The sequence below is a fragment of the Eschscholzia californica genome, unplaced genomic scaffold (assembly GCF_041429995.1).
Source record: "Eschscholzia californica isolate CP2 unplaced genomic scaffold, dmEscCali1.0.p SCAF_3, whole genome shotgun sequence".
Lineage (NCBI taxonomy): Eukaryota > Viridiplantae > Streptophyta > Magnoliopsida > Ranunculales > Papaveraceae > Eschscholzia > Eschscholzia californica.
The window spans coordinates 31,684,279-31,696,182 of NW_028238420.1; the positions used below are offsets into that span (position 1 = coordinate 31,684,279).

An 11,904-nucleotide genomic window follows, 5' to 3' on the forward strand; every position below is an offset into this window, starting at 1 on the left:
AATTTTTTATTTTCATTTTAATATTTATGAAAAGTTTGCAAAAATAGTTTTAGGGGATCTAAATTTAAGAAATTAATATTTGGGATATAAAAATTAGTGTTTGGGGCATCTTAAATTTGTTACTAGAATTAACTAACGTTAACATTTGATAGACGTCCTTGCAACAAAAAAGAAAACGTTTGATAGACGTCATTATTTTAGGTGGGTGATTTGGGTAAATAAAAAAAGTATCTGGAGTGCAAAGACGGGAAACTATTTTGAGTGAAGTGTTTTTCTCTCTTTTGTTCCTCTCATTCTCTCTCTTTGTCTTCCCTCTCTTTGTCTTCCCTCTCTTTCTCTTCCATTTCTGTTTCTCTTTCCTCTCTTACTATCTAGTCGTTTTCCGGCGAAAAAATAGTTGGAAAATAGCAGAGACCCCAAATAATTAGCCGGAACTTGTTCGGCTTTTCGGCGAAGGGGATCCTCCCTTTCTTTGGATTAAATAAAGAGAGAGGGGAGAGAGAGAAATGGAGAAGCAGAAGTAGAGAGCAGAAAGATAAATGGAAGTTGTAATTTTATTGGAAGGAGAGGAGAGGAAGAAGAAAAAGAAAAAAATGATGGTGGCCGGAGTTAGAGGTGGTGAACGGAGTTGGTAGTGGTAGCGCGCGTTGGTGGTAGATGAGGAAGAACAAGATGACTTATTTCCCTTTAAAATTTTGCACCCCGAAAAATTCGTCAAAATTCACATCTTCCTTTTTGAAATTTCCTACCCTTTTTTTATTTTTCCAAATCACCCACCTTATTTTAATGCCCCAAACTCACAAGTCCGACACTTAGAGCATCTCCAATGCAAAACTAAAAAAAACTCTAAATGACTTATATGTCAAGTCTCAATTGAAATTCTCTTTCCTATATGGCGAAATTGAGTGTCGCTAATTTAGAGAATCTCTAATGCAAAACTCAAAAAAACTCAAATTGTCCTATGTGTCAAGGCTCACTTGAGTTTCTCTTTCCTAGATGTCAATGTTGAGATCCTCAATTAAAAAGACATCTCCAATGCAACACTCTAAAAACTTAAAAATAACTTAGGTGGTATTTCCTAGATGGTTAGATTTGCTTTTGATATTGAGTGACCAATTGAGATCCTCAAAAGAAATCTCAAATATTGAGTTTCTTCTTGAGATATCTCAACATTAAATGATGTCACGTCATTTTGAGATCCAAATTGAGTGTTTGCATTTGAGAGAGTTTTTTATAAAAAAAAACTCAAAAAATCTTAGGTGGCACTTTGAGTTTTTCAATTAGAGTGTGGCATGGAGGTGCTCTAAAGATGTCAATGTTGAAATCCTCAATTCAAAAGACATCTCCAATGCAAGACTCTAAAAATTTAAAAATAACTCAGGTGTTATTTCCTAGATGGTTAGATTTGCTTTTATTATTGAGTGGCCAATTGAGATCCTCAAAAGAAATCTCAAATACTGAATTTCTTCTTGAGATATCTCAACATTAAATAATGTCGCGTCATTTTGAGATCCAAATCGAGTGTTACATTGGAGAGAGTTTTTTACAAAAACTTCAAAAAATCTTAGGTGGCACTTTGAGTGTTTCATCAGAGATGCTCTTAAGTACTTTTCCAATGCAACAAAAAAAAAAACTCTAATAGTTACACAAGTCACACATATATTTAATAGGAAAAAGTGGTTGAGAAAGAAATGTTTTCTATTAGTCGGAAAATTAAATTTGATGACTAAAACTCTCGAAAGAGATCTCAAAAATAGAGTTTGTAATTAAGACGCTCAAAATTAAATGCTTCTACATTATCCTAAGATTTCAATTGAGTTTTGCATTGAAGAGCTTCTTTTCTATAATAAAAAAATAAAAAATAAAAACTCTAAAGTCACTTAATATTTTAAGATTGATTGGAGATGCTCATGTGAAAGAAAATCTTAGTGATTTTATGAAAGAGAATTTCGAGTAAAAGAATCATTCAATTGAAATGGGGAGTACACCTCAAACATCCCTGGTTTTTCTCCCTCTATCTCTAGTCTATACCCTCTTAAAATCTTCCCTTAAATATCCGGTTTTGTCCATACAAACTCTGTCTCTATCTCTTTCTATATATATATAATATCTTCTTTGCTCCTCCATTAGGGTTTAGGGAATTCAACCAGGTATTTGGGTTTCTTTTTTCTTGTATGATAAGAAGAATTATCTCAGAATCTTAGAATTTTTTTTTGTTTATCTCGTTCTGTTATATAACTAAAACCCTAATTGTTTATCTCTTGGACGAAAAACAGGGAAAATTGATATGGCAAACAATGAGTGGGCAGATCAATGGGGAATCATTGGTAGCGAGGATGAAGAAGAAGATAAGAAGATGAAGAAATCAAATAGCAACAAGAAAATGGCAGAGATGAAAGCAACAGCAGCTGTAGGATTGGACAAGGCTAAAGCCGCTGCTTCTGTAGGCGCAAACAAGGTTAAGGCTGGTACATCAATTGGTGTCAAATGGCTCAAAACTCAGTACCAGAAGAGAAGTTCCTCCTCATCTAAGTAAAATTGATTTTAATCACCCATCCCTATCTTCTCTTGAGTTTTTAGATGTTGGAATAGAAACCCTAATAATTTTAAAGTTTGAAATTAGACTCTTCTTTTTATGAATGGATTGTTATAAATGGGGTTTGAGTATTCAGTTGTTTGTATTGATCTCTCTCTCTATATATATATATATATAGAACCCTAATGATTTTTAGCTATGTTAATATCAAATCAAGTCTTGTAAGGGGCATCATTCAACACTTTTAATTTGGTAATGTGGTATTTTTACTGGTTTGTGTAGACCAGTCATAGACAAACCAGTCATCCCCTTCTCATCAAAAAAAAAAAAGTCATCTCCCAAGTGCTGGTGGTAATGGCCCATTTAATAATGTAGGACCCCACAACTTATCACCATGCAAAATGATATCTATAAATCCATTTAGAATGGGCTTAAGAACATGGCATCAAGAAAGTTATTTTAGAATTCAACAAAAAAAAAAAAAGTTATTTTAGAATTCAACAAAAAGAAAAAAAGTTATTTTAGAAGGGGATTGGACAAATGGTTGTAACTTTTTGAACAAAAGGAAGAACTTAACCCACTGGACGTCAAAACGCTCTCCCAATGAAGTAAGGAGGTTGCCTTTATCTTTCGATAACAATTTCCTTTTTGTATGTTAATAGAGAGTTTAACAGTAAAGCTCTTGTTGTAAACTGTAGGAAAAAAGAAACTTGTACTGCCTTTTGTTTTCTTTACTTCTCTATATCTCATAGTAACATCAATGATCCTGGATTAACTATCAATCAATAGACGTTATTTTGTCTCAAAATTTAGAATGTGTCATTACAAAAAAGTGCTTAATCCCCTTATAAGTCGTGGTACCACACACTCTGTAAAATGTGTCTCTAAAAGGGTGTCCAATCCCCTTGTAAGAGGTACCACATCTTATACCCACTGATATGAGATTGTTTAACAGTTTAAGGCACCTTCGAGAGGCTACCAAGCTGATAAGTGATAACCTAGTGTTATTGTTCACTTTAGTACTTCAAAAGTTTCACCGTTTTAGGGGGAAAGGTGTCGAATCTCTTATAAAAGTTGCCACACTTCCTCTTCCACCAATGGGGATCAGTGTCAAATCCTTTCTAAAAGGTACTGGGTGGAAGGGCGTCAAATCTCTTATAAGATAAGCCATCAGGTTAAAGTCTAGAGCCTGAACAAGAAATAGAAGTTATAGAGATGGGTGGATTTTACAACTTTCTTTTCATACAATCATTATCAGTCGATTTACAAAGATATTTGGATGAGGAATGTTTTCTTTTAATAGAGTCCGAACGTGTTCTCGCCACTGTAAGTCATGTAAAGGAATCCATCTTCATCTTTGTTATCCTCATAAATGGCAGATACCACAGCAGCTGCAACAACAAACAACATGTTCTCTTTAGTTTAAACTGCAGGAAACCTTTCAATTTTGAAGTATCTAATTGCAGAAGTTCCCAAGTGACATTTGAGTTTGATATTACCAGTCGGTGGTAATATGTTCTTAACAAAGATGAATACTGCCTTCTCAGGACTAAGCTTTATCCTCTTCCTCACAACATAAACAAACTGCCCCACAGTCAAATCAGCAGGAACCAGATATCTGCATCAATCCCGACAATGTAAGATAAAGTATATGATATTGGGTCTTTTTGCATTTGGTTCGAGGAGTGATACACGGTATATCAGTGACCTATCAACAACATGTTCGAGATTAGGTACTACATAAACAATGTCAACAATATATCACTGATTACATTGACAGTTACAATGGGAAATATCAGAAAATTCTAGTTGACCTATTTAAATTCCTCGAAAGAGCATTCGCTGTAGAAGTTATAGGCAGGGAGAGAAATGGGTAAAATTGTTTTTTACCTAGATCCGCAAGTAACCCATTCGAAGAAGTTCACATAGGTATACATATTAATATATATGTGTGCGTGTGTGTGTGTGTGTGTGCGCGTACATGTTATCAGTAACAAAATGGTAGAAAGGGAGTTGGATATAAAGAGTAAGCAAACCATATAATTAGACAAGAAAGATTTATAGGAAGTAGTTATAACATAATAGAAGTTTCGGACTGACTAACTTCTTCTTGTCAATGTCCGGTATGTCACTCCTCTCAGCCTTCTCCACAATTACCTATATTATATAAAAGAAATTACGGTATTAGAAGCCAAATCGCCTAAATGCATGAGCAATTGAACAAAGAAGAAATACAAAGTTCGAACCGGAATTCTATCAGGATACTTCTCTCTGATGCGAGATGATTCAACTTGTCTCCTCTCTGGTATGTGAAATTAACAAAATTTAACCCAAATACACAACAAAATTAAAACAAGACTCGTAACAAACAATAATCTGCATACATTGAAAAGGAATACATCTAAACAAGATGAGGTGCAACTACAGAAGCAAAATTGTTCATTTCCGACGATATCAGATGACACAAACAAGTATCGAACCCTTTTTTCCGTAGAAAACTTAAAATTTCCAAACCAACAATTTAGATTTCGCTGCGGAAAAATACATGATGTTATTAAGATACCATCATGCCTTTAAAGTCATCCAAGGGTTTTTCATTCTCAATCTCAACTAGTTCAGTTGGGATCTGTTCTTTTTCTAGGGTAAACAAAAACAACAAGAAAACAGATTGAAAGGTCCTAATTCTTGATTGAAATGATCATAAAAAGAACAACTTGTTGGAATTAAAATTCCCTTTTTTTTCCCAAGTGTTTCCCTAAATATAAATGAATCATAACAAATATGTACCTTATTAAGACCTTGATCATAAAGTAGAGTGTTCATTTGATCAAAAGAAACACAATTCTAACAAGAGAAAACAAAAATTAAAAGTAAGGAAAAGAACAAACCAAAAGGGTGTTCCATCTTGAAGGAGCTTTTTACCGACATTGTGGAAAGAGGCATTCTGCAATTACACAAAAACAGCAAATGTGAGAAGAGATAAATAGAAAACGAAGGTGCTGTTTGTTTTCTCATTAATTCAGATCTGAAATCTGAATTGGTCGGCAATTCAGATTTCAGACTTTTTTTTTTTTTGACAAAATCTGAAACAATGTCTGAATAGTCCACATATTATCAGACTTCAAAACAAGTCTGAAAATTGTGGACACCATCTGAAATTGGTAAAATGACGAATGTAACCCTCTTCTTTGAAGTTTTGAAGTCAATTTAGTAGTTTTGTAAGAAAAATGTTTGATCTGATATTTGAAATGGGGTTTGGTTCTTCTTTAAAATTTTGAAGGTCTCCATTGGTTCTGTTTTTTTTAGCATACTATACTATTTATATGCTAGTGCTAATATAGTTTTGAGTTTAAAACCTATATTCATATTGCTCTTTGCTCATGGTTCTACCAAAAGGGCTTATAGTTTAGCTCAATTAATTGATATTGTGCAATTCAATCATGTTATCACGGGCTAGGTCGCTTCTTTAATAGTATTGTCAATGTTAAAACTTTCTAGCAGGCCTGAATCAAGGGAGACAAACTCTAACAACTCATCTGATAACGTTATCCAATACGAGATGCTTAGGGGGCTAAATGACTTTGTCATTGGCAGTAGTAATCTTCTTCATGAGTATTGAGTCGAATACTCACTCTATAAATTTTATTTGGGGCAATGAATATTGAGTCGAATACTCACTCTATAAACATTACTACTTGCAGTAGTAATCTTCTTCATGTGATCCAAAAGACAATAAAGGGAGAAACAAAAGTGAAGCTATGAAATATAAAGTAGTAGCATTAGGATCAATTTTGGTAGCAAGTTTCATAGAGGTGTTTGTATACCAATTGCGGGTAAGAGAATTTCAGTATTAAGACCAGAGAATGATATAATTTTCATGATAAAAGCATTTGCAGGAGGTGTTATATTAGCAACTGAGTTTATACATATATTACCAAATGCATTTAAGAATTTAACATCTCCATGTTTGAATGGGAACCCAATATGGGGTTTTTTTTTTTTTTTTTCGGGGTTTATAGCAATGATGTCAGCAATTGGTACATTAATGGTGGATACATTTGCTACAAGTTATTTAGATGATGGTGTAATGATCTTTAATGAGTTAAACATAATGTTTAATTCATGAAATTGACGAACTAGTTTGGGTCCATTTTTAATAGAATCGAGATTGCCCTTCTTGTACTGTTTGAAAATTTAAAAAAAAATAGTTTGGGTCCAATGAGTTGCTGAACCATACAACTCAAATCAACTAATACGCAGCTGCATTTACATACATCTAACAGGCATGCCAGGATCCTTCAACTCACTGTATGCAGGGTCGTCTTGGACTATTATACAACCCTAGTCAAGCTAGTCATTCTTTACTTGCTGATTTGATTTCAGCTTGGTCAGGTTACCCGTTCGACATTTGCCGACCAATTAGTATGGAACAACTCGCCCGCTTTACTTCCACTTCACGAAGAAGTTAATATTACTTGATTACCATAGACCTATTATGCCTAATTACTAGAGAAATCTTAGCAGAAGTAAAATTTATATTACCATAGACCTTTTATGCCTATTACCATGATTCATATAACCAAGAATACTGGAAATTATGTTAATATGGCTTCATATCTCCAAAATTCTCATGTTACTAGTTTACTTGAAGAAACTGAGTATTTTTTTACCTTTCAACTTTTAATTGAAGAAACTGAGTATCTTTTTATCTTCTGAAAATTCTCTACCTCTTTAGAATAATATAAAAATTTAATTTTATGGAGTATTTGAAATTAATAGTAATTTATAGTTGAAAATAGAAATCAAAAGCCCGCCGCACACATACACCACACTGTGCGCGTATTTTGGATTTGGGAGCCTAACGTTGGAACTAAGACAAAGCCCCAGAGCTCCCAAATTCAGGGGATCCCAAAATTGGGAGTCCGAGCCCCACAATGGACTTGCCCTTAGTGTTGTAAAACAAAACTTATAACACCAAGGGAAAGACTAAACACTAAGTCAGGAAATGTACTAGTTAGGTTATTTGCTGCTGCTTACTTTTCGTAATGGTAGGAAATCTTAAATCTCAACAAAATTGTGTGATTCAAGGTGCTTCGCACTTTCTAACTGACCAAAGTACGTTGTGGTCAGAGACACATTCTTATCTCAATATGATCCTATATGTTTCTTGTAAGAACCGAAAACGGTATTCTTAGTTGAAATGCTCTATTTTCGGTTTCAATGCATGAACCAGATCAAGTAATATTGAGACACCTTGGAGAAATCAATAGAAATTATTTTCACATGAGTCTCATGTGTAAATTGGGTGTCTACATCAATTATATTGGGCGCTTTTAGCCTCAAATTGAAACGTAAGAGAGAAATTTTCTGGTTCAGGTTTGTTCTTCACGTCTTCTTCTATCGTTTCTTCTCTTCTTCTTCTTCCACTCGAAACCTTTGGGTTTAGAAAACAACCCTAGGTCGAAGAATTAAAATTGTTGCCATTCTTCGTTCTTAACTCATCTCTTTTGAGATCTCGATCGATTTACCAAAGACCCTCTCTCTAGGTCGAGCCCTAGATCCCGATTTCTTTGACGATTTTCAATCTGAAATTAGCTCATGATCATAGGTATGTATTATTATGGTGCTCCTCTGAGAAATTTGCTTCCTATTATTTTGCATATGCTTGAATTGATCATCATGTAAATGTATTCCTGGAATGTTCAGAATATTGTTTATCCATGTATATGTTTCAATTTCATTTAAGCTTCTAAATAGACAAATCACTGTCGAAATTTTTCTAGGGTTTCATATTATTGTCTGCAGAGGTTTACACTCTTATTTGACATAGACACTAGCTATTTGATTAATTAATTCATCTTGTTCTTTTTTTTTGAAACCAATTCAAATAGGAATAGTTCATTTACTTTTAAGGGTATAAATGCAAAAAATCATTTCAGATTTAATTATTCAAGTTGAGAAACAAACATGCTAACTTGTAAAACTATTCAGTCAATTCAGATTCAACAACAAAGACAACCACAACCGGGTTCTAAGTTGTAAGATGCTTTGAGAGGTTAATGATGGCATCAAGATCTCTTCTTCACCGACTAACTCCTTTCATCACTAATCGACTCCGACAAAATCAGAGACTTCTTAGCTCTGCTCCTCTTATACAAGATTCTCCATCTCCATCTTCATCTCCATCTCCATCTCAATCTCAAGATGCTGTTCAAATGACTGATAATTGTATCAAGGTAACGTTTTTGGTTTGTCGTTTCCTTTTTATTCTTCTCATATATGTGTTAGATTTTACTATTAGGGTTTTAGGTTTTCGTTTTATGTCTTAATGTTAGTTTTTTGGATTGTATTATGATTCACAAGCAATTGACTTCAATTAGCGTTTATTATGTCATTCTGAGAATCGTTTTAAGTAATGAGTGATTAGTAAGCTGATCAACATGCATCAGATGAAAGATTTGTTCTTATCGCTAGGTTTCTACCTCTAGTAATTGTTGAGGTAAGATTTTGGAGATTCTCAAAGAAGAAGTTGAAGTAGATTGTCCAATGAAGGAAGGTTTCAACAAGAGTCATAGCGGGTGAGATTTTTGTTGGTTGCACATATAACTAATTTCTTTTCCTTGAAACTTATTAACTAGGTTTGATTTGGTTAGGGTCATCAAATTGTATATCATGGAAAACCCTGAAACCTGTCTAAGGCGAGTTAGTGTTTCATGGTTCTTAGGCATCCTTGTAGCGAAGACAAGGTATGTTGATGACATTGGTGCATTACAATGTCAATCTACAGTCGACCAAAGTTTATAAAGTTGTTATTTGATGTAATCTTTTGTAGGTGCTTGAGATCAGTAATGAGGTTAATAGCTGAACTAGTCTAACAGATACTCGATATTAATTATATGAACTAGATAAGAAACTAACAATAATCCTCTGGTGCACAAGGGGACTGTTATATTTAGTTCTTTTTATGCTGTCTAGAGAAATCTCTAATCGATAAGTTTCTTAAAATCTATGAGTCAATTAGATCAAATGTTGGATAAATCATCACGAGTTTTCTGTCACCCATTCCAGGAACAAAATGTTCGTAAATGACTAACTTTTCAGTTTTTTTTTCCTGCGGAAATTCATTCTTTTCTTGTCACTGAATCTCAATGATTGTTTAATCTCACATTTAAAATGTTGTTTTATTATATTGTGTAAATGTGTACACTGTTAGTCTATATCTATCTTATCCTTTCTAAGTATAATATAATTATTATCATGTTTATACTTTTCCTGCAGAGACTGAAAGAACTGCGCTCAAAAGAATCATCTGCTGAGGGGAAAATGCTCCGGTTGAGCGTGGAGACTGGTGGATGTTCTGGCTTTCAGTATGTTTTCTTGCTTGATGACAAGACAAATTCGGATGACAGGTTCTTCTCTAACCCCTAACCCTTACAAGGTGTATTAGGATTTTGTATTTGCCTTCGTGGGATGCTCCTTGAACTCCGTCATAACACTAGGTGTTCCAAAGGTTTTATCTGGGAACTACTTGTCCGAGTCATGGGTGACTTTGCTTGGACTGTCAACAATCCCATTCCCGTGATCTCACATATTTGGCATTTGGGAAACAAATATAGGATGGTTTACCCATGGATAGCCGCTCACCTGGATTTTCTTATAAGACACTGGACATCTTTTAAAGTTATTAAGTTAATACTAAACGTTATTTTTCCTCTTTTGATGCATGTAGAGTTTTTGAAAAAGATGGGGTCAAGCTTGTGGTCGATAAAATCTCACACGATTTTGTTAAAGGTGCAACTGTTGATTATGTGGAGGAGCTCATTCGTGCCGCTTTCCTGGTCAGTTACATTTGCCCTGTCTCAATTTACTCTTTCTTTTCTCAAATTGGAAAATTCACCAAAGTAAACAACCATTCCATATTGTCAATAAATCTTGACTAATGTTCTTGGATGGTAATTGATTAAAAATTATTTGAAAACTATGTTAAGCCAATTAGTAAACCTAGCTTCTATTGGATCAAACTGATCTTTTCAAGCACCGCAGTTATGAAATTCCAGCACGAGTTTGACAAACTGCAGATCTGTTATTTATTTGTGTGCTTTAAAAGACTCAGGGTCGTGGCACTTAATAGTCTTCCAGAGAGCAAAATAGGCTTGATGCCCATAAAGAATTTTTTTTTAACTCAAGCCTTATTAGTTCTACTGTCTTATCGACTAGCCATAGAACTGACAGTTGTTTCAGTCTACTTATATACTTAAAAAAAAGCGGACAACAGTATACAATAAATGTTTGTTATTATTATTTGCAGGTAACTGAAAATCCAAGTGCCGTAGGCGGATGTAGTTGTAAAAGCTCTTTTATGGTGAAGTAGTTTATTCTTTTGCTAGTTGAAGTCTTTTTCATGGAACTCCATTCTTGCTCGTGCCCCATTGAGGACTTACTTCATTCCTTCATCTTCGGCTTCTCGAGATTCATATTTTATATTTTGGCTTAAATAAGTAACTGAAGTTTGTAGTCTCAGTTATACAATAATTTCACATTTGGAAAGAAAAACAGCTTAATATATATTTCATATGTATCTTGTGACCAGAATATCTCTAGCTCTTTAAATCTTGTACTGCTAAAATTTTCAACTACGAAAAGTTCGCGTTCTCATTTCTACTAAACGGGAAAGCTTCTTTTGTGTTGAGCTGCTTGATAATTGGTTGTTACTTATTGTAATGATAACTGTACAAGACTTATTTCTGACAAGTTTTCTTATTCGTTGGTTGAAGTTTGCTAAAGTCCTAGTTGAGTAATACAGATAATATGTGCTTTCTTTGGTGGCAAGAACAGGATCCCAAAATGTCTTTAACCTAGGTACCTTCGATCCGGTTGAGCTACCAAATGAAGTGCCGATGAAAGATGATTGATGGTGTTTTCTTCTCTTTTTCGTTGTTTGACTCATCTGAATCAAATGGGACTCAAAACAGCTCTCACGAGTTAAATGAAATAAACATTCTGAAATTTAACTCGAGTTAATTCGCAGTATTTAGAGAAAGAACAGACATTGTTGATCTCTTAAATGCGAAGGACTGTAGGACACAATACCCTTTGTAGACGTGACTTATCGAAAAGATAACTTTTTCTGTTCTGAAAGTACAAAATGTGTAGCAAGTTATGCCGTGGGAAGGCCAAATGAGGCGTTCGGTCCCTCTTTAGAAGCGGTACGTTTGGGCCCCCCTGATTGTCTGCTAATTCTGTTTAAACTCACCAAATAAGAAATAAAAGTAAATTTCCAGATGCCGGAGAGACTAAAGTAGGAATAAAAAGGTCAAACATGAATAATCTATTATATAAAACAGAAGGGAAAACGATGACTGGGACAA

The 11,904-nt window shown here is 34.3% G+C and overlaps 2 protein-coding genes and 1 long non-coding RNA gene across 5 annotated transcripts; 2 read left to right on the plus strand and 1 right to left on the minus strand.

The window, feature by feature from the left end:
- The first annotated feature begins 1,878 nt into the window (after positions 1 to 1,878).
- LOC147549539 (uncharacterized) lies at positions 1,879 to 2,671 on the plus strand. Its single transcript, XR_015237656.1, has 2 exons — positions 1,879 to 2,150; positions 2,277 to 2,671. It is a non-coding gene; the product is annotated as an uncharacterized LOC147549539 (long non-coding RNA).
- Positions 2,672 to 3,758: 1,087 nt separating this feature from the next.
- LOC147549540 (autophagy-related protein 8C-like) lies at positions 3,759 to 5,559 on the minus strand. Its single transcript, XM_086667935.1, has 5 exons — positions 5,425 to 5,559; positions 4,783 to 4,838; positions 4,641 to 4,693; positions 4,036 to 4,154; positions 3,759 to 3,927 (listed from the first exon to the last, which is right to left on the minus strand). Exons 1-5 carry the CDS (start codon positions 5,549 to 5,551, stop codon positions 3,833 to 3,835), a joined length of 450 nt encoding a protein of 149 aa, XP_086524061.1. The 5' UTR covers positions 5,552 to 5,559; the 3' UTR covers positions 3,759 to 3,832.
- A 2,264-nt stretch (positions 5,560 to 7,823) lies between these two features.
- LOC147549541 (iron-sulfur assembly protein IscA-like 2, mitochondrial) lies at positions 7,824 to 11,125 on the plus strand. 3 transcript variants are annotated; one of them, XM_086670931.1, is made up of 5 exons: positions 7,824 to 8,223; positions 8,367 to 8,772; positions 9,815 to 9,945; positions 10,266 to 10,374; positions 10,845 to 11,125. In XM_086670931.1, the coding sequence occupies exons 2-5, from the start codon at positions 8,596 to 8,598 to the stop codon at positions 10,905 to 10,907; spliced, it is 480 nt and encodes a 159-aa protein (XP_086527057.1). In that variant the 5' UTR covers positions 7,824 to 8,223; positions 8,367 to 8,595; the 3' UTR covers positions 10,908 to 11,125. The 3 variants fall into 3 exon arrangements, with proteins under 3 accessions (XP_086527057.1, XP_086527056.1, XP_086527058.1); XM_086670930.1 differs by having other exon boundaries at positions 7,878 to 8,144; positions 8,528 to 8,772; XM_086670932.1 differs by having other exon boundaries at positions 7,917 to 8,144; positions 8,537 to 8,772.
- The last annotated feature ends 779 nt before the right edge of the window (positions 11,126 to 11,904 follow it).